Consider the following 20,601-nt stretch of genomic DNA (forward strand, 5'->3'; position numbering starts at 1 on the left):
TCATTCTTTTACAAATGAGGAAACTAAGGCTAAAAATGACTCACTCAAAGTCACACCGCTAACATGAGGGAGATTTATGGGGAACTGAACTTATATTTGTGTGATTTCTAATTTTAGCAAACTGGCCCAGCTGACATGGCCACCTTTTGAGAATTAATGTCAGGGCATAGTTGTCCTCTGCTGACTCTATACCGAGGTAGAAGAAGGTATCCACAGGCTGCTATCAGCATTGTCAAGAAGGACCATCTAAATGGAGATGACAAACTCTCATCATTGGGGTCTCCAAAATGACAGGTAACAAGATGGTATAGAAGGCAATAATGATGCCTCTTCTGGTACAGCTTTGTCCCTTTCAAAGTGCTTTCCAGATTATTTTATGAGAGGCCCAAGTCAGGCAGACACTCTCACTCTCCATTTGCATATGCGGCCCAGAGACCAGAGCAACTTGTGGAAAATTGCAATGCCAATTAGTGATGGAGCAGGACTAGGATGCACAATTTCTGAATTCCAGATTCTTTCTACTTTCCTCTAGAGCAGGTGAGTCTAAATGGGGTCCCTGACCCTGGGTAGTGAGCAGGAGCCAAGGATGTCATGGTTTCCTTTCTTATTTGGGAGGAAACCCAGACAACAAGCATTTTGCCAAGTGGCTCCATGCACCAGGCTTTCCTTTAAGCTAGGTTTCTGAGCTCTGCCTACAGAGACAAAATTGCTCCTCAGTCATGTACCCAGCCTCTCTCTCTGTGAGCTATCTCAGCTGCACTATTGCTCAAGGGAAGAGAGAAATCAGGTGATAAAGCATTTAAATTGGTTCTTGATTTTAGCAGGATTCTTTCATCTGCAGTTGCCAGATGCTTAATTGTGTTCAAAATTCAGTGGGAAGATAAAGATTACAAAGGAAGGACCTCAAAGAGTCCTGGGCTTCTAGAACTGGAAGAGACCTCTGAGATTCTCACAGTTGGCTAAGTCAGTCACCCAGGGATGAAGAAAGGCGGGAGAGACCCCCTTCACAGATTGCTCTGAGAGAAATGCCTTCTACCTGGAGATGATGGGAAAACGCTGTTTGGTCTCAAGAGGGAGATAGGTAGAAAATTTCATATTTTGTAGACATTCCTGAGTCCAAATCCAGTTCTCCCTTCATATTCCAGGTAAAAGGTAGGACATAGATAGAGTAATAGTGCTATGTTCTACCTGCACTGGGAACCCAGATCCACAGGTAATGATAAGGGAAAGATCATCATTACAGCCCATTTATAATAAGACACGATGCACTGCATGTTTCTGCAGCATGCAAAAACACTTCTTGGCAAGGACTCACTGCAAGCCGGAAGATACTGATTTAAGCAGATGTGATTTACAGTTGTAGTAACTAATGAAAACTTCTGATCATACACAACTGATCAATGACCACTTATGCCCAATTAGAAAACAGTCTGTTCCTCCACAAGAATAATATTCTTATTAAAACCCACCAGAAAACAATGTAATAAATTAGTGGAATATTTGATAAACATTTTTAAATGATCTTGTAGGCCTCCATGGTTTCTATGAAGGGCTCTAAAATAACATTTTAGAGAACATTCTGATCTAGCTCCCACAACTGGGTCACTTGCTATGTGTTAGAGGCTTTGTAGATCATTCTGAGAAAATCAGAAGACAGAATCCCTCACCTTGAAGGGCTTGCAATCTAAAAAGAGAAGCTGGATAGACACTAGCAACATAAACATATGCATAAATACAGCCTCTCAGAGCCACCCCTACAAATACTAGAATGCATAAGCCAGTGCCATGAAAGGCTCAAGGAAGACAGTGAGAAACAACACAGACAAGGTTTTTGCCTCCAAGGAGGAGATTGAAGAAGTTTAAAGGGATAGCCTTTGCTCTGGCTATCCTTTTTATCTTGGCTGCCTTCTCCATCCACTCTTTCTTGCCTGTCAGAATTCTGCCCATTTTATAAGGCCTGAGCCTTTCTTTCTCTGTGAAAATTCCTGTCCCTGAGATCTCTTCTTCCTCTGGCTCCTTTAACACTCACTGCCTGCTCCACTTTCAGGTCACTCACAGGCCGCTCTGCTATTGCTAGTTATGTGTTCACATGTTTATGAGCTGTCTTAAGAACTTGGGTTTTATTCATCCCTGAATCTCCTTTACCCTCCTGTCCCTAGCATAATGCCTTGCATGTATTAGGCATGAAAACATGTCTATTAATTGGTTGATTTTAAAAATATATGCATATACTATAAGCTTAATGGTTGAGGAAATTACTTAGCGAAATATTATTTTAAAAACCCTATCACTCCCAAAATTGAAGTGACACAGTGTCTGAAATCCCTCCATTAGAGACACATGCCTTTGATGGCTGGACATGGTGGCTCATGCCTGTAATCCCAGCACTTCAGGAGGCTGAGGTGGGCGGATCACCTGAGGTCGGCAGTTTGAGACCAGCCTGACCAACATGGAGAAACCCCATCTCTACTAAAAATACAAAATTAGCTGGGCATGGTGGCACATGCATGTAATCCCAGCTACTCAGGAGGCTGAGGCAGGAAAAACACTTGAACTTAGGAGGCAGAGGTTGTGGTGAGCCGAGATCGTGCCATTGCACTCCAGCCTGGGCAATAAGATCGAAACTCCATCTCAAAAAAAAATTTTTTTTAAGAAGGGCAATAATTAAGTTTATTTATGTTATTAGTGACTTATCAGTTTTATTCTCCAATAAACACAAAAACTGAGTTGGGTAAGATTACAGTTCAATTCTTAAACAACTGAGTCCTTATTACACGCCAGGTCCTGTGTTTGGTGTGAAGCCCAAAGATAACTAAGACATAATCCTGTCCTAGAAAAGCTTACATTCTAGTCGCCAGAATATTGTATGATAGTTTCTTTGGGGTCTATGACAAAGCCAAGCACAGGATGTGGAACACTTAGCCTGCCCTGGCGGATTGAGGAAAGGCTTCCTGGAGGAGCCATCAACTTACATACCCTCTCCATGCCTTCTCTGGCTGCCTGCCTGCCTTCTTCACTTTTCTACTGGTAAACATTGCTGCCTCAAGATCCACCTCAAATGTTACCTACTCTGAGAGGCCTTCCTAAGCCTCAGAGGCAGAATGAGTCTCTCACTCCTTAGGCCTCCTAAACCTCTTTGCCCAACTGTATGATAGCATTTCTCACATCTTATGTGGTTCCTGTGTCTACCCTCCCTCCATCCCCCAGCCCACATAGATCGTGAGCTTGTAATAGACAAGAGCCACTTCCCATTCATTTCAGCCTTTCCAGCTCTTACCACTGTGCCAGGCAAGTAGTAGATAGGAAGACCACTGTGTTATTATACTTGACTGGAGACCTCTCTGATAGCACTGGCTCAGAGCTGGATTGTGTATCTCTAGGCCCTGAGTTGAGTGCCAGCTGGGATGTAGGAAGCAAGAACTGCCCGCCAATATTAGTGACAAGCCACTCCCTGACTCCATTCAGCCCAGTACATACTTACTGAGAACCAATTGAAAAAAGAATTCAGGCATCACTACTGGAATACCTACTGCTGTGTACCAGATGCTTTACATACATGATCTCATTTACTCCATGTAACAACTCTGAAAAGGGTTACTTATTCCTTTTTATCAGCTAAGGAGAGAGGCTCACAGGGGTTATTGATTCAGGGTCACATATCACCCAGGGTGGTCTGCTGCAAAGTGTATCTGCTGTGTCCTGCTCCATTACAACACAAGGGAAAGTATATCTAATGAGAGATGAAAACCAAAGGTCCAAGAGTCACGCAAGATTTAGAGAGTGCACATGGGAAGGCGGCCATCGGAAATGTCTTCGCAGAGGTCAAGGCAACGAATAAAATGGAAAAAACAAGTAGAAAGATCTTGAAGAGATGTCCTTCTTGGTATAGCACTGGATGCATCAGTGCAAGCTAGGAAAGAAACACAGTGGGGTTTGGGGATCCTTAGATACCCCTCTTGGGGTGGAGACCATGTCTCCAGTCTTCTCTTGGTTTTCTCTCACTGGTCAGTGAGGAGAGGGAGAGAAGTACATACTGTTGTCGTCCCTAGAAGTGCAGGAGTGAAAACACACCCCACCACCCCTCCTTCCATGACAGAGTAGAGAGGATCTGTTTCTCCCCTTTCCTCTCCCTCGCCTTGGAGTAAGGAGGCTGTCTTCCTCCCTAGAAGAGGTATTTCTTTTTTGTCTCACCATAGGGTGTGTGTGTGTGTGTGTGTGTGTGTGTGTGTTTTAGTAAGAGCGGATTATTCCCTTCCCCCTCTTCTGGGGGCTGGGGAGATGACACCTTTCTCCCCAGCGTTGGGAAAGGAGGTGGTTCTTTTCCTCCTCACTACAGGGTGTTCGTGCTTGTGTGCGTGTGTGCGCGCGTGACTGGGATGACTCCTTTCGTTCTCACCTCCGCATAGGGAGGCTGACACCTCTTATCTTTCCAAAAGGAGTGGGGTCGGTTTCCTTCGCCTCCATTTCAGCTGGGACACGGCTCTTTTTCTCTCCAGCCAAAAAGATGGTGGGGACTCTGGTTCCTTTTCCTTCCCCTGGGGAGAAGGCCTGGCTCCCACGCCCTCCCCGCATAGTCACACTCAGGTTGCAGGAGGTTTGGGTCGCCCCCTCCTGCAAGCCCCGAGAGTCGCCAGACGTGCGGCTAGGTGCCCTCCGTGAGTCGGGCGGGGCCGCCTCTGCGGCGCGGGGCGGGGGCTATCCCTGGCCCCGCCTCTGCCCCGCCCGCTCCCTCTCCGCGAGCCTCGCGCCGCGCGGCTTGCCTGGCCCAGTCAGCCGCGGCTGTCTGCGGGGTCTGGCGCCGGGGTCTGAGTCTCTGCTGCCTAAGCCGCCGCCTCAAGCCGCCTCAGTCGCCTCAGTCTCACCTTCTGCCCTCGCCCTCCCTCCGCGCCGCCGGACCCCGTAGCCCCGCGCGCTCCCTAGCCCTTTAAGCCAGATGATGAACTTCCTGCGGCGCCGGCTGTCGGACAGCAGCTTCATCGCCAACCTGCCCAACGGCTACATGACCGACCTGCAGCGGCCCGAGCCCCAGCAGCCGCCGCCGCCGCCCCCCGGCCCGGGCGCCGCCTCGGCCTCGGCTGCGCCCCCGACCGCCTCGCCGGGCCCGGAGCGGAGGCCGCCGCCCGCCTCGGCGCCCGCGCCGCAGCCCGCGCCGACGCCGTCGGTGGGCAGCAGCTTCTTCAGCTCGCTGTCCCAAGCCGTGAAGCAGACGGCCGCCTCGGCTGGCCTGGTGGACGCACCCGCGCCCGCGCCAGCAGCTGCCAGGAAGGCCAAGGTGCTGCTGGTGGTCGACGAGCCGCACGCCGACTGGTAGGTGCCGGGCGCCGCCGCCCTCGGGGATTGGGGTCCGCCGGCAGCCGCAGGCCAGGAGAGGACGGTCCCAGGTCGCCGAGGAAACGTTTCAGACCAATAAAAAGGAGGGGCCCCGAGGTCCCGCTGGGAGGAGGTGGGGCTGAGCGCGCGCGCGTTTGCAGGGTGAGTGAGGGTATCCATCAGCCCGGAAAGGCGAACCCTAAGCTAAAATACCCCTCAATTGCCTGAGGTCCCCCAGGTCACATACAAGAAGGAGCTACTTTATGCAACAGGAAAGACCCTTAGGAAATAGTTTTTTTGGGGGGAGAGGAGGGGACAGACTTGTTAGCTTAGACACATAAAATCTGAGGTGAAATAGTCCCAGGTGGCCGAAGGAACATTTAGGGCCAGTAAAAAAGGTTTAAATTCATAAAGCACGGAGTGAATTTGGAATGGAAATTGGTATTTTGGAGGGAGACGGTGGAGGTGGGTTTTTTTGTAACCTGGACCCATGAAGGCTGATATCAAGTGTTGACATCAGGTTGATGAAATCACACATGTGGTGGCTCAGGTGTACACGGGCTTGTTCCCCGGAGCGTGGCTGAAGTCTCTTTATGAATAATAAAATTGTTGTATTTTGTGCAGCAGGGAGGGGACGTGGGGAATTTTTTTTTTTTTTTGATCGCTTGTTTTTCTGAAATGTGCGTGGTGGGGGGCGGGGGGGTGGAAGTGAATGGTGGCTTTTTCTAGCTGAAAGGTGAAGACCTTGGTAAAATATTCTGGAGCATTAAAGGGGTACAAATAAAAGGAGATCTGCCTTAATGTAGTAGATGGGAAACTTCAATAATTTTTTTTTCTTCTAAAGAGATAGGTAGCATGTTTCTAACTTAGAATGATGAAGGCTGCTGGTTGGTAAAAGTACGAATGAGGTCCACTTAAGACAAATTAGTTAAAAGCGGCTCTATTTTATAGTTAACCTAGGAAATGGTAGGATGGTGAAATTGACAGGTGAAGGGCTTGGAGAAATGAAAAGGCCAAGAATCTGGGGGTGCCTTTTCTCCAGGAATGTGAGCAAGGGTTTTGTTTGTTTTTTTCTCATAGGGGTTGAGGTTGGAGACTGGACCTGAGTGTTCTTCCCAGGAGGGGTGCACAGAGAGACCACAGAGCTATTTCTCTCCATTTCTTCTTTTGGCTGCTTCACTGCTCTCTCTCTCTAGCATTCTCTCTTTGGGAGACCCAGAGGGAGGGAGTGCTGGCGTGTGGGTGTGGTGGAAATGAGATGCAGATGTGGAGATGCCCTCCTGCTGGCTGCTAATGTCACCATTCCGAATAGTCCTTTGGGTGACTTACGTGGTTGGCCTTTTCAAGAGAGTAGAGTAGAAAATCCGAAAGGACTTTTGCCAGGAAATGACAAAGGCACATGGAAGAGGGTAATGGGGAAAGTGTGACTGCATATGATAGTGCCACTGGCAGCCCTCCTTAGGAGAATTACTCTGACTCAGTTCATATCAACAAGTGCTTATTAAGGAGGAAGGGAAGGTAACCAAGCTAGTAAAGGTGCTCAGTCAGAGCATCCATTATATGCCAAATGCTGTACTCTCAGCATGATATCTCATTGCATTTTCTCCACAAAACTGAGGCTTTGGAAAGGTAAGTAATATGTTTACAATCATATAGCTAGCAAGTGGTAGAAGCAGGATTTGAACTTAGGCCTGTTAGACTCCACTGCTTTCATTCCACTATGTTATATTGCTTCACTATTATTAGCAATATTAATAACAAGCTCCTTCTAGGCAGTGTGGGGGCCTTTTAAGAGAACTCACTCAAATTTCGGACACAAAGTGGATACATGAAACAGTTCAAAAGAAATCTAGAATTATTGGTTGAGACTAGTGTTTCAGGCAGTCAACAAATGGAGTGGTTAGTGAGAGCCAGAGTTATTGGAGAAAGCTTCACAAAAGATGAATCTTGAAGAAAGGCCAAGAAAAGGAGGAAGAGAAATGAGAATGACATTCGTGCTTTATTTTTCTGTGCAGGAATTTGACCCTTCTGTACCTTGTCCTGATTCTTATCCTGTTAAAGGCACTTGTTTTGAGTCTTATTGCCAGTTATGTATCTATACATAGGTACTGATACTTATTTGTGTGGGTATGATGAAGCTACTGCAGATTTCTGTTTAGTTATAAATGCTTCCGTAGCTTAAGATTTGAAACTCTCTGGATAGTATTCTCTAGGAGGACTCTTTGGCATAAACTAGAGAATTTGCCTTGCCCTGGAGACTAGAAGCCTCTGATGGAAATCATAGAAGCCACTTTCCTATGGGCTGACTCCCAACTGTTTTCCTATTTTCTCTGAAGTAATAACATTGATTTATTAAAACTCTTAAGCCCAGTTCAAGTCTAGTTCTTGACAGCAGTTTTGTGCTCCTGCGTTTCTGTGCTTAATAGCAATTCCTAGAATTGCTCTTCTAATATGGGCCTAAATTTGTCAAAAACATCTCAGTTAAAAATTGATGAGTGGTTTTATTGAAAAGTCTCTGAGTTAAGGAGCAGGTGCTTGCCATGACAAGCGCAGTGACTTACACAGGTGATTTTTGCACTGAAGGCTGATTTTAGTAAAATTGTCTCACAGTTTAAGCTACCTAGATATGATTCAATGAGTGATATCGTATATGCCCTATGTTATTTTCCTGGTGCTGGAATAGGAAGTCAGAGTGTAGACTCATTAGAACTTAAGAATATTGGTCCCCTCTGAATTATATAATGCTAAAATAAAAAGTTTGAATAAGCATTTAAATAACAAGAGATGTAAAAGAAAGGCTTAAAATAAGCAGCCTCTCAGAGCATCCTTAATACACAGCAGTTTCCTTTGAATTTCTGTTACTGTAATTGTGGGCAATTGGAGACCCCACCACTGACCAGGTTGATGGGAAAATTGGAAGATGTTTTTCTTTTGCTGGAAATGTTTTCATTGGTTGTTTGAGATCTTTAGATTAATTGCACACTAAAAGATCATTGAAAAAGTTATCTGTGCCATTAAGAAATGATATCAAGCTCTTTATATACCTTATTATTTATTATTAGTGTCTTGTAAATATTGCTAGAAAATGAATGTCCTCTTTTAAGGTTCATGGCTAAATTTGAAATGCAATTAAGATTGTACTTTAATGATCGTGCTTAAACAAGGAACAGGTGTTTATGTTGTTTCTTCTGTGTGTTATACTCTCACTAGCGAAGAGGTAAGTTTTCTCTCGGATTCTGTGCTGCCTCTGTTCCGGAGATTCTGACCCCAGTGATCAAGTGAGCTTTTCATCCTGGCATGATGTTTCAGTGTTTGATTCAGTATAGCACAGGTACTCTTGAATGTCTAAACTGCAGATATAAGTCAACAGATATTTATGAAGCACCTTCTCTGTACAGGGGATATTTACTAAGAAAAATGAGACACAGTATCTGCCATCTAAGAGCTTACTGTCCAGATAGGTAGATAAGATAAATACTTTTTAAAAAAAATTTACTAAAAAGTATGGCCTTTGGATCAACAGCATTGGCATCAACCAGGTGCATTTTGAACTGCAGAATCTCTGGTCCCACCTCACACCTACTAAGTCAGAATTTGCATTTGAATAAGATCCCCAGGTGATTCATAATCATATTAAATTTTAGATTCACTTAGCTAAAGGATATGCCATTAGTGCTAAGGGTGTGGCAATAACACCAACTACTGTCATTTATTGAACAACATATGCCAGATTTACTAAGCTCTGTACCAATCTCATTTACTCTTTACATAGCAATGTAATACTGCAGAAGTTTAAAAGAGTTAAGAGATGGATCTGGGCTAGAGTGGGAATGGAAGGTTTCTCGGAAGAAGTGAAGTTTTAACTGAGCTCGAAGAATTGGAATCAAAAGAGATAAGTTTGTCTCAGTCCAGACAGTGGATAGCATAAGGAAAGTACAACAGCAGAAAAGGGAGGACAACGAAGAGACTGGATTGATGCGTTACCTAGGCAGTACCTGTCTCCATTCTTTTCTAGCCAGCCTTTGAGCATTTTATCAAGAATAGAGGAATTCAAAGTGCAGCGGTCTGCTTGAACTAGTGCTTGTGAGTGACTCTAAAAAATACTTGAATTTGAACTTGAAAGAACACTCAAATAAGGTTTGGGCCTTCTCTTTGTTTAATACTTTAAGCTTCTTATTTCTAACATAAATATACTGATTGCACAGAATTTGATTGTTCATAGCAGCAGTTGCCTGTACTTTAGAATTCTCAGATATTAGAGCTGAAAGATCATCTGAGTTACTTTATAAATGGGGAAATCTTGATCTCAAGAGGGGATGATGTGGCTTGTTCAAGGTTACTCACTTAGCTAATGGCAGAACCAGAACTAGAATCTAGAACTTTAATCTCTCTACCATGTTTTTTTTCCCCCACTCTACCACAGTATCCCTCCATTTTGACTATTTTCTACCTTTAACTTTTGTATTTTTCCATCCCTTATTATCTCAAGGACTGGCGGGGACTTTTAATCTCATAATGATAGTATTTAAACTTGAAGGAACCTGAATCATCATCTAGCCTAGAGAAATGGAACATTTTGCCCAAGGTCAAATGAGAAGTTAGCGAAACAATGGGAACTACAACTCGCATCTGACTCCAGCTCAAGTTTCTTTTTACTCTTAAGTCGCTCTTTGAGGAGATTTCTCAAATTCTTTTTCTCCTGAAAAATACTGTTTGTGTCGGCTTCTTTTAAAGACTCATCATGAGGCCGGGCGCGGTGGCTCACGCTTGTAATCCCAGCACTTTGGGAGGCCGAGGCGGGCGGATCACGAGGTCAGGAGATCGAGACCACGGTGAAACCCCATCTCTACTAAAAAATATAAAAAATTAGCCGGGCGTGGTGGCGGGCGCCTGTAGTCCCAGCTACTCGGAGAGGCTGAGGCAGGAGAATGGCGTGAACCCGGGAGGCGGAGCTTGCAGTGAGCCGAGATTGCGCCACTGAACTCCGGCCTGGGTGACAGAGCGAGACTCTGTCTCAAAAAAAAAAAAAAAAAAAAAGACTCATCATGGAGCTGTTAGTAAGTGCTTAAAAAGACCATGTAAGCACGCTCACACTTAGCGACACCAGCAATCACACTATTCCTTGTTTGTGTTCATTTGTGTTATTGTTGTTTCAGCAAGGTTCATTCTAAAATGGTTGAAGAAGGCCGGGAACGGTGGCTCATGCCTGTAATCCTAGCACTTTGGGAGGCCGAGGCAGGTGGGTTGCCTGAGCTCAGGAGTTCAAGACCAGCAACGTGGTGAAACCCCATCTCTACTAAAATACAAAAAATTAGTTGATTGTTGCGGTGTGTGCGTGTAGTCCCAGCTATTCGGGAGACTGAGGCAGGACAATTTCTTGAACCCGAGAGATAGAGGTTATGGTGAGCCGAGATCGCACCACTGCACTCCAGCCTGGGCAACAGAGCAAGACTCCATCTCCAAAAAAATAAATAAAATAAAATGGCTAAAGAAGAATCTTGGAGACCTAGTCATCAAAATCCAACAATCTAATAAAGTTGGTAGGACTGTGCTGTAATGCTGACCTTCCCTTCAGGAACCCATTTTTACGTTAGCGTTCCTATCTACCTAAGGTTGCTTACTGTCTTTCTGTACCCAAGTTCAGATCTGTAATAACCTTGTTCTTTTTAATATCTTGCTAAGCGAAAAGGAATGGAGGCCTAAATAGGAGGTTTTCTAGATGTGCATACCTTTCCCTCAAATTTACAAGGGATATAAGGATTAAACACAGGCCTTGTCTATTGGAATCTTATAGTCCAATGGGGGAGGACAGGCATTTAAAGAGGATTTTAATACTGTATGGTAATTAGTATGCATAGGATACTATGGGAACACAGAGATAGGTTATCCTGGGGAATGAAGATGTTGTAGTTCGAAATGTTCCATTAAAATGTGCTACCATGTATTCTTAGATAAACCACTTTGCATCTTTGGACTTTGATTTTCTAAAATTTGTCAAATGAGAGGATTGAAATATATTCTCCAAGATCCTTTCCAGCACTATATTATTTCCATGGTTCAGTTTTTGTGCCATTTTCTTTTAAAAGCATTAGCTGTAATTTTTTTCTATATGGTAATGCCTATAAACCTTTGGAAGCAGAGATATATGTCAATAAATGACTAAACATTTCCTAGAGTGAAAAGCTCACCTTTGAATGGTCTTAATTCAGTACCTCCTTGTTACATTATTGCTACCATATGTTATCGTGAAAAAAGAGGCTAATCTTGTGATGCCTGCTGTGTGTATTTCCTCATCAATGATGGGAATTGGGACTTGTGGCTAAATCTATGTGGGAATCTAAAACAAAAGATGACAATGCCACCTGATAAGCTTGCAGAAGGTCTTACAAGATTTACAGATGTACACATAGAGGGAGTGCCACTAAACACAGAAAAACCAAGATGCAACTCTGTCTTGAGGCTACTGCATTTAACCATGACCTCACTCTAGGTGGTGGATATGATCCTGAAAAAGCTGTGTATATTGAGTTTTTGTAAACTGAATAATTTCAAAAGCAGTGGGGCACTCACTATTTAAATGAATTGTGGAAAATCTTTTGCAAAAGAAATTGCCTTTTTTATAAGAAAAAAATTGTTACCTAGTTTTTTTTAGCTTCCCACATAGAAGTAATTGGGTATCATAAAGCTACAATATCTCTTTTAGAGAAAGGAGAGGATGATCTAGAAGGCTTTTCTGTTCTGTAGACACTGCTTCAATACAGCAGGAAGACGTAGTTTTTAACAGGGCAATGACCTATGGAGAGAATAAAGGGAGCAGATACCACAGGTGCCTGAACTCTAAGGATGTCTGTGCTGCATGACTAAGAATAGGAGGATGTATATGGGCTTTGGTGTTTGTTGCTTGACAGCAGGCATTTCAGAAATTTTAACTAGTTCATGTAAGATTGTAAAATAGATTAGATTCAGTCACCCGGCCCTTCTTTCCTTTTCAGCAGCATGGAACAATGTGAAGATACAGGATTGAGGGTCAAAAGACTTCGAATTGAGATCTAGCTCCACTGTTAGCCATATGGCCTTATCAGGTTTACATAATCTCCTTGAGCCTTTCTCCCATCTATTTGACAAATTTCCACTGGAGGTCTACTATATATCAGGCACTGTTCAAGATTCTAGAATAACAGACAAAAATTAGTTTCGTTACCTTTAAAGTAGAGATAACGTATTTCTGATACCACTGTTGTGATAATTAAATAAAATAAGGTACCATAAAAGCATTTTGTAAAAGCTAAAGAGCCATACTAGTAGTTACTGTTGCATATTTCCCTGTTTCCAGCTGCAGGTATCTGATCTACCTTGGTTCCTTTTTTGAGTTCCCAAAATTTTGTTATGTAAGTGATTGTTTACTTTGCACACTTCTGGGATGAGGAATCTTCTTTTTGTTGTTGTTTTTTAATTGAGGGCCACTGGCTCAAGACAATATCATCAAAGGCTTTCTTTTGTGTTTTTCAAAAGGCAATATAACTTAGTTTGTTTTTTTTTTAATGACAAAAACGTTACCCATTAACTGAGCTATATTTAATAATTAGGGACAGAACCACATAAATCTTAATTTTATTTAATAAGTGAATTCTGAAATAGCTCTCCTTCAGTTTTACTTGTGACTAATTAAGGAAGGATAGCTTCAGAGGAAAATGAAGGAAGAGAGAAATACACAGAAGGCCTTTAAAAGGTAGTGCTTGTATTTGTTTCCCTATCCAATCAAAGCCTAGAACATTGCTTTCAGAATATTTTTAAGCAAAACAAAAGCATTCACGGATCTTAGAAAGTTAGCTTCTTTCTTAACATTCTTCCCTAACACGTAGTTGCTCATTATGCTTATTCACAGTTTGCTTCCAGCTTTTCAGACTCATTCCTCACTGTCCCCTCAATCCTGAATTTTGCTGTACTCTCGATTACCCTCTCCTTGCACACATGCTGGACTTTCAAGACCTGGTGCTATTATTGCACAGCTGCCTTTGTTTGGAATGCTCTTGTCCTGGTTCTCTTATCTTAACGTTGATTTTCTTTATTTCATTCTCCGAGGATAAAGGCATTGCCTATTGTTGAAAAAGACTCATCTTCTCTTGTCTTCTGCATGACCTTGCTTAAGATGTCGTCTCTCTTTTTCCTTCTGTTCATACTCTCATTTTCTACTGATTGCTCTTTCTATGGGTTGCTCCATTCTTGTAAATAAAGTAACAAATGAAAAACTGATCCTCACCTTCCTAACCACTCTTTCCAAACATGAAAGGTAAATCTCACTCGTTATTTATCCAGTTATTTGCCCTTTTCCACTGACACTGGCCTTCTGCCTTCTCTGTAATATTGATACTGTTCTTGCTAGGGAACCTAATTGCTAAATCCAGAGGAAGGCGTCAAACATTCACTGATGTGTTTGACACTGTATATCTTCCCTTTGGAAGTCCCTTGGCTTCAGGACACTGCATTCTTTATTCCTTTTTAAAATTTTTAAATAGTTTTGTAAAGACAATATCTTGCTATGTTGCCTAGGCTAGTCCCGAAGTCTTGGCCCCAAGCGATCCTCCTGCCTCAGCCTCTCAAAGTGTCAAGATTACAGGCATGAGCCACCACCCCCAGCCTCTTTGTTCACTTCATACTTGTTTTATCGAAGTTTCTTTTCACTCTTCTTGTTCTTTCCCTTTGTCTACCTCATTAAATGTGGATGTTCCTCTGGGCCCCCTTTTCCTGCCCACTTCTTTTTTTATACTGCATATTCTCCCTGGTCCATCTACTCTCAAGGTGTCAGTTACTTCCTAAATACAATCAGTTCCCTAATCATTACCTTTAGTCCAAAACTTTGTCCTCATCTTTAGACATATGTTCAGCTGCCTGCTGGACATCTCCATCTGGGTGGTTAAGGGTCGTTTGATCCAATATTGAAATCCATGTTTTTCCTTCCGATTCCAGCTCTTCTGTATTTTAAGTGGGACACCGATGGTCGCCTATTTCAAGTTCTTACTAACTTTCACCTAGAACTTCTGCAGGTCTCATCATGATTTCCATTTAGTAACCTGAATGAACTATTTAAAATGCAAATTTGACCTTTTTACTCCTTTGCTTAAAGTTTTTCAGGAGCTTCCCATGTCCTATAGGTAGTTTATGGCCCTCCTATGATTTGACCCCTGCTTTCTTCTCCTGCTACCTCTAATTATTTCCATTCCAGACTTCCTTTTCCAGCAATACTGAACTGTTTGCACTTCCATACACACATTGTTGCATTCCTCCTCGTCTTTGCTTTCTACTACTACAGTTGCCCTTCCTCCTCTTTCCTTTTCTTGATTAAATTCATATTCATCTTTTAAGATTGAGTATTTCCTTTTCCAGAAACTCTTCTCTAACTCTCTAGATTGTATTGAGCATCTATGCCCCCTCCATGCCGTCTTTCAATACTGCAAGTATCTTTATCTCTGGACACAACACAATGGTCTGTTTATATGTCTGCTTCCCCACTAGATAGTGGGTTCTCTGAGGACAGGCTGAATGTTTCATTCTTTTTTGCATTCTTAGCATCCAGCATAGGGCCTGAAACATAGATTGAGGACAGTAAATCTTTGCCATATTGAGTTGAGCAGCAAGAGAGTCAAAGAGATAAGGGATAGAAGGTAACAATGAAGAGAGGGAAGTATCCTAGGATTAGAAGTATATGTTAATATGTTGGAAGTCATCCTTACTCTCTTCAAATATAAGCTTTAGAATGCTTTCACTCTTATGTCCTGTGAAATATAAATTAATTACTAATTTTCAACCATACCACATCATAAATCTTTAGAGATTCAGCTCTGAATGAGAGATCCATAGCAGCCCACAGTACTGGAAAGTATTATTTAGTCCATGGCAGCTCTGAGCAGAGCAAAGGCAAATGGAATAAAATTGAGGACCAAGTCTCTCTTACCATATATTGACACTTGGCTCTCAAGGAAACATTTTTCTGAAAATTCTGCCTTCTTTTTTCCTCAGTGTGAAACTCCAACCTCAGGCCACCCAAGCTGTGCGTTTCTTTCTCTTTAGTGAAAAAGTTCCTTTGGGCTATTGCTTTGTCTATACCTTTATGAGAGTTTTGTGTGCCTTCTTCCACACAGCTTTTTTGGGCTTCCTGTTTTCTCAACTGCAAAGTGGGAGTGTGGGAGTGGTTTAACTTCCCCATTGTAAGGGCTCTTCAGAACTATCACAAACAATATATTTGTTTTCTTGAAAACAGCTTTAATTGTAAACAGTATACTAATGGTAGAATAGAGATTTGGAGAACCAAAACATCATTGTGATTGGAAAACGTTCAAAGTACACAGCAAGCTTTCGTGATCTGACTCTGCTTACTTCTTCTGCCTTGCCTTTCTTTGATTCGCCACATACTTTGATATAACCATGAGACACTACATAGAGCTAATTGAATGTGCCGTGCCCCTGTGTCTTTATTTATACTACTCGTGCTTCCTGAAAGGCTTTCTTCTCCTGTGTCTTTGCCTGGATGATCTTCAAGACTCAACTCAGTTGTTGCCTCGTCTAGCATCAGGACTTAATCCTTCCTTAAATTATTTCCATTTGTGTTAGAAACCACAATACCATTGATTACCTGTCATAGCAATTAGCCCACTGTATTATAATCAGGGTTTGTCTGTCTTCCCCAACACTTCACTTTCAACAACACTGAGATCCCCTTGAAGGCAGTGACTATAACTTTTATTTCAGTATCTCCAGGACAAAGAAAGTTTTCAGTAATTATTTGTTGAACTAATCAATGACTTATGAAAAAAATTATGAAAATATCAATGATGAGCAAAAGCAACTCATTGGTTCCCTGTAAATATAAACAAATGACAGCTGCATTAACCGAAGTGACTAGTCAGCAAGTAGTGGTATATATAAAATCTTTTAATAAAGTGTAAAGTGCTATAGAAGCATTAATTATTGTTACTAGATTAGAATTTCCTACACCTTCCCTTACATAAGGCTGATTACGTACCTGCTCGCGCCTCTCCCTCATTCACCCTTGTCTGATGTGCCTAAACACCCCATGCTTGTTTTTTTCTGAAGAACAGCTGTTGTGCTCTCTGCTTCTCCTCTCTCAGCCTAGGCACTAAGCTGCCTTTGTTTCCTTGAGCTTTTCTCCAGTTCTAGGGTTTGTTCATTCTTTTCTTCTTCCTATCTAGGACTAGTCTTCCATTCCTGTCCTCCCAAGCACAACTATAATCCCTTTTCCAGGATATATACCTCTTATCTCTTTCTCTGTTCAAGGGGCCTAACAACTTTGTACAATAATTTCAGCCTGATTTAATCCTGTGCAAAGAGGCTTGGGCTTCGTGAGAGGAAATTGAGATCCCCTTTCTCTATCACGGACTGACTCTTTGGAGGCCCTCGATATTAATAATAACCCAGCTGAAAACTGTTTCTTTTATATTTCTAGATTCCAGTGATATAGTGTGAATCCTTTTTTGTTGTACCTTGTAATGCAACTATAGCAATACATATGAATATATATTTCCCTCTTCTGTCCCTTTCTTCCCCTGTGAATAGCTAATGGTGAGAATTTAAGTTCTAGAGTCTGTGTTCACTAACATTTTAAGTGTTAGATAAAAGGGCACCAATGAAAGATTGATGAAATAAGCAGCAAACAGCTACTAACTTGAATGTGTTAGTTGCCATGAAGGCTACGAAACCAGTGAAATACTTGAAATCAAATAATTATAGAATATATACTTTCAGTCTTGAGAACTTATACAGAATCTCAAGGAAGACAGAATTAGGATAGTGTAATGGAAAGAGCATTGCAAACACTTAAAACACCTGGATTCAAGTCTGTACTCTGCCAAATAACTTTTTGTGCCACCATAGGCAGTTTAACTGTTGAAGTCTCAATTTGTTTCAAAAGTTAGGGATATAGGCCAGGCATGGTGGCTCACGCCTGTAATCCCAGCACTTTGGGAGGCTGAGGCAGGCAGATCACTTAAGGTCAGGAGTTTGAGACCAGCCCGGCCAATATGGTGAAGCCCCATCTCTACTAAAAATACGAAAATTAGCTGGGCATGGTGGTGGGCACCTGTAATCCCAGCTACTCGGGAGGCTGAGGCAGGAGAATTGCTTGAACTCGGAAGGTGGAGATTGCTGTGGGCTGAGATCGTGCCACTGCACTCCAGCCTGGGTGGCAGAGACTCCATCTCAACAGCAACAACACAATTATGGATAGGCTAAATCATCTATCTTCAGAGGCCCTTATGAAATCAAGTGATCTGTAGAAATCAAGTAGTTTCTAAAGGTTGGACTGTTTGACTATATAAAGAACTCTTTATATAGTCAAACAATATCACAGTCTCAGAGTGGACTGTAGAAGTCAAAATGTTTCACAGAAGTCACAGATCTGAGCTGGGTTTTGATGGAAGAATGGGATTTAGATTAGTGAGGCGGGAGAGAGGCATTTCAGTTAAGAGTAAGAGAAAGAGCCAAAGCATAACATCAGTAGTGAGTAAGATGTGTGTAGTGCAGATGTAGGCTAGTTGGCATAAAGGTTTCAAGGCAGGGAAAAGAGGGAAAGGCTTGGATAAACAAGGTGGGAGAAATGATAATACGTAATGTATTGGGCATGTATTTTGTGACAGGCAGGCACTGTTTTAAGTAGATGTATTAACTCATTTACTAGGGTATCAAATAGATTACTACTATTAACCTAATTTTACAAATGAGGAAACTATAGCTCACAGTGAATTCAGAATTTGAACCCAGGGAGTCCAGCTCCAGAGTTCATGCTTCCATGCTCCTAACCGTCATGCTCTGTGATTAATGGATAACAGTGTTCCATATTTCTCCTTTCCACTGAACACCTTGGTATTTCTTTTTCTCAGTAACACAGATACATGTTTGACGTTGAACAATTTCTTATTCTGTCTGAACTTCACTTCATCTAAAAAGAGGACATAAAGTATATCTCAAACTAATTGAAATAAACTTTGAAAATGTCTAACAATATGATTGACACTTGACAGATGTTCAGTAAATGTTCCACCATGACAAGCAGATTTTCATAGCATCTTTAAGACAACAGCTTACTACATGAGTATTTATAGGAGCCTTCAAGGGAGTATAGGAGCCTGTCATTTGTGAACAGGTTTTCATGACACTAAAAAATGATTTAGAAAAATAGAACAAACCTAGATGAATATTCCTTCATTTTGGTTGGAGTAATTTGTTGTACATAGTTTGGAAAACATTGATTAGCACTGTTTTGAAACAGTCTCTGGGGAAGATGTTTTTAAGCTGACTTATATGTGGAAACTTCATACTTTGAGCACTATCACATTTGTGTCTCATTTAATCCTCCACACAATAGAATCTGTGGTGCAGTACTTAATATTATTCTCATTTTACGTATGAAGGAATTAAGGTCTAAGTAGGTTAAGATGATTACCCAAGCTCAAATAGCCAGGAAGTGATAGAGTCAGGACTAGAACCCAGATTTGTGGGTTCTATATGTTCTGTGGCCTGGAAAAGAGAATGTTCTACAGAAGGGAAAAATCTGAGCTGAGCTTTGAAAGATGAGTGGGATTTAGATTAGTGAGGAAAGAAAGAGGCATTTCGGTAAAAAGGAAGAGATAGTAAAAGTATAATAACAGTAATGGGAAAGAAGTGTGTAGAGCAGATGTAGGCTAGTTGGCATAAAGGTTTCAGGGCAGGGAAAGGAAGAAGTTTGGATAAGCAGCGTGACTTTGGATCCTGTGTGTATTTCTTGAGGCTTCCTAGACTGAGTGCCAAGTGCCATAGAGCCAGGTGGTTAGCTAATCTGGTGGAAATTTTGTGGGCAAAAATATCAGTTCTTCCAGCCATTTAATAGACTTGTTTTCCAAGGGCATTTAGCTTAATGATTTCCCTTTGGTGCTAGCTTGGAATTCTTTTGCAGAAACATCCAGATTCTGATACAAAAGGCCAATGAACAGTGCCATGAAGAGTAGTAATGGGAGGATTGAGACTAGTTTAATTCATGCCATAACAATTTGCTATTCTCTGAATCTCGATTTCCTCATCCTTAAAATTGGAATGATTTTACTTGTCCTACTTTCTTCATGAGATAATGTCTATGGGAAGACTTTGCAAACTGTAACAAAAACAACAGATTTCAATATGTATTGTCTGAAACTCTAGCAACAGGTGGGATTGAGAGTAGGTAGATATGAGGAAGAGTTCCCCACTTAGTTTCCTGTTAGATATTGTCATGGGCACTTTTTCTAGTTATGAGAGTAAGAACTTAGGGAGGAAATAGGTTTACTCAAGTATTAGGGCTGCTGAGTCTAGTTAGAACTGTGTAGGTAGTGAATTTTGTTTTCTTACTTTTTGGTGCCTTCTCTCTCCAATGTTGCCTCTTATTCTCTGTCTGTGGACATATATCTTATGACCCGGGACTCATTCCAGATGTGAACGTATTTTCTGAATCAAAATTGGGACATGAAGTCTTATTTTCCAGTGCAAGAAATAGTCTGGGAGATTTTTAGATGCTGAAATGGGGGAATTTGGAGGGAATTTTGGTGGTTGGAGACTACAAGACTGAAAATGTGAAATCAGCAGGTTCTTGGGACATTGAGGGCAAATTGTTGTTGGCATCCCTATTTCCTAGCCCTTAGTATTCAGTAGACTGAGCCCATGTTAGCTCAACTATGAGTTGCTAATAGTTACTGGCAACCCTTTTTCAGGTTTCTGCATTTTCATAGAAGGAGCTGGGAAATAGAAAAACTTCTCTGACACTAAGTCATGAATAGTAGAATTTCAGCACTAAGATCAGAGGAAAAGGAAAATTATTCTTTATTGCCACCCACCTACATGAAAAGTCTACTCTTTGAAAGAATAAAACATCAGTTAACTTGGCAAAATGGGATGAGACTAATTTTCCTGTAGCCTCCAGATAACTTATGCAGTCAGGTTTGTTTGAAAAAAATGCACTCAACTTAACTCTGACCCTTGGAAGGAAATTGTGGTATTTCTGATTCTATATTAAGGTCATATATTTAAGTAAAACTTTACAATTTGTGTACTTTGACTTGTATGTGCCATTGCACTTAATTGTCACCTTGACCTTGTGAGGTAAATTGGTATAATTTCCTGCTTAGATTAGGAATCCAAGGCTCAGAGAGCTTGCGATTTTGCTTAAAGTTATAACACCGAAATAAAGTTGTGTCTAAAATCAATACTCTTCTCACTCCGTACCCTTTCTCTGTGCGGCTAAGCTCCTTTCTGATCTCTGCATTAGTCAAT

General features: G+C 41.9%; 1 protein-coding gene across 2 annotated transcripts in view; it reads left to right on the forward strand.

Annotated features, from left to right (window-relative positions):
• The window catches only part of SYN2 (synapsin II), a 207,590-nt gene that overhangs the window by 19,160 nt on the left and 167,829 nt on the right, over positions 1–20,601 (forward strand). Inside the window, exon 2 of one of the 2 annotated variants that reach the window (XM_058437271.1) lies at positions 118–294. In XM_058437271.1, the coding sequence (XP_058293254.1) occupies positions 251–294 (44 nt within the window). In that variant the 5' untranslated portion in view covers positions 118–250. Of the gene's footprint in view, positions 1–117; positions 295–4,731; positions 5,308–20,601 lie in introns of those variants that run through there. The other variant, XM_032149736.2, reaches the window with a different exon arrangement.

Source organism: Hylobates moloch, unplaced genomic scaffold, assembly GCF_009828535.3.
Source record: "Hylobates moloch isolate HMO894 unplaced genomic scaffold, HMol_V3 SCAFFOLD_4, whole genome shotgun sequence".
Lineage (NCBI taxonomy): Eukaryota > Metazoa > Chordata > Mammalia > Primates > Hylobatidae > Hylobates > Hylobates moloch.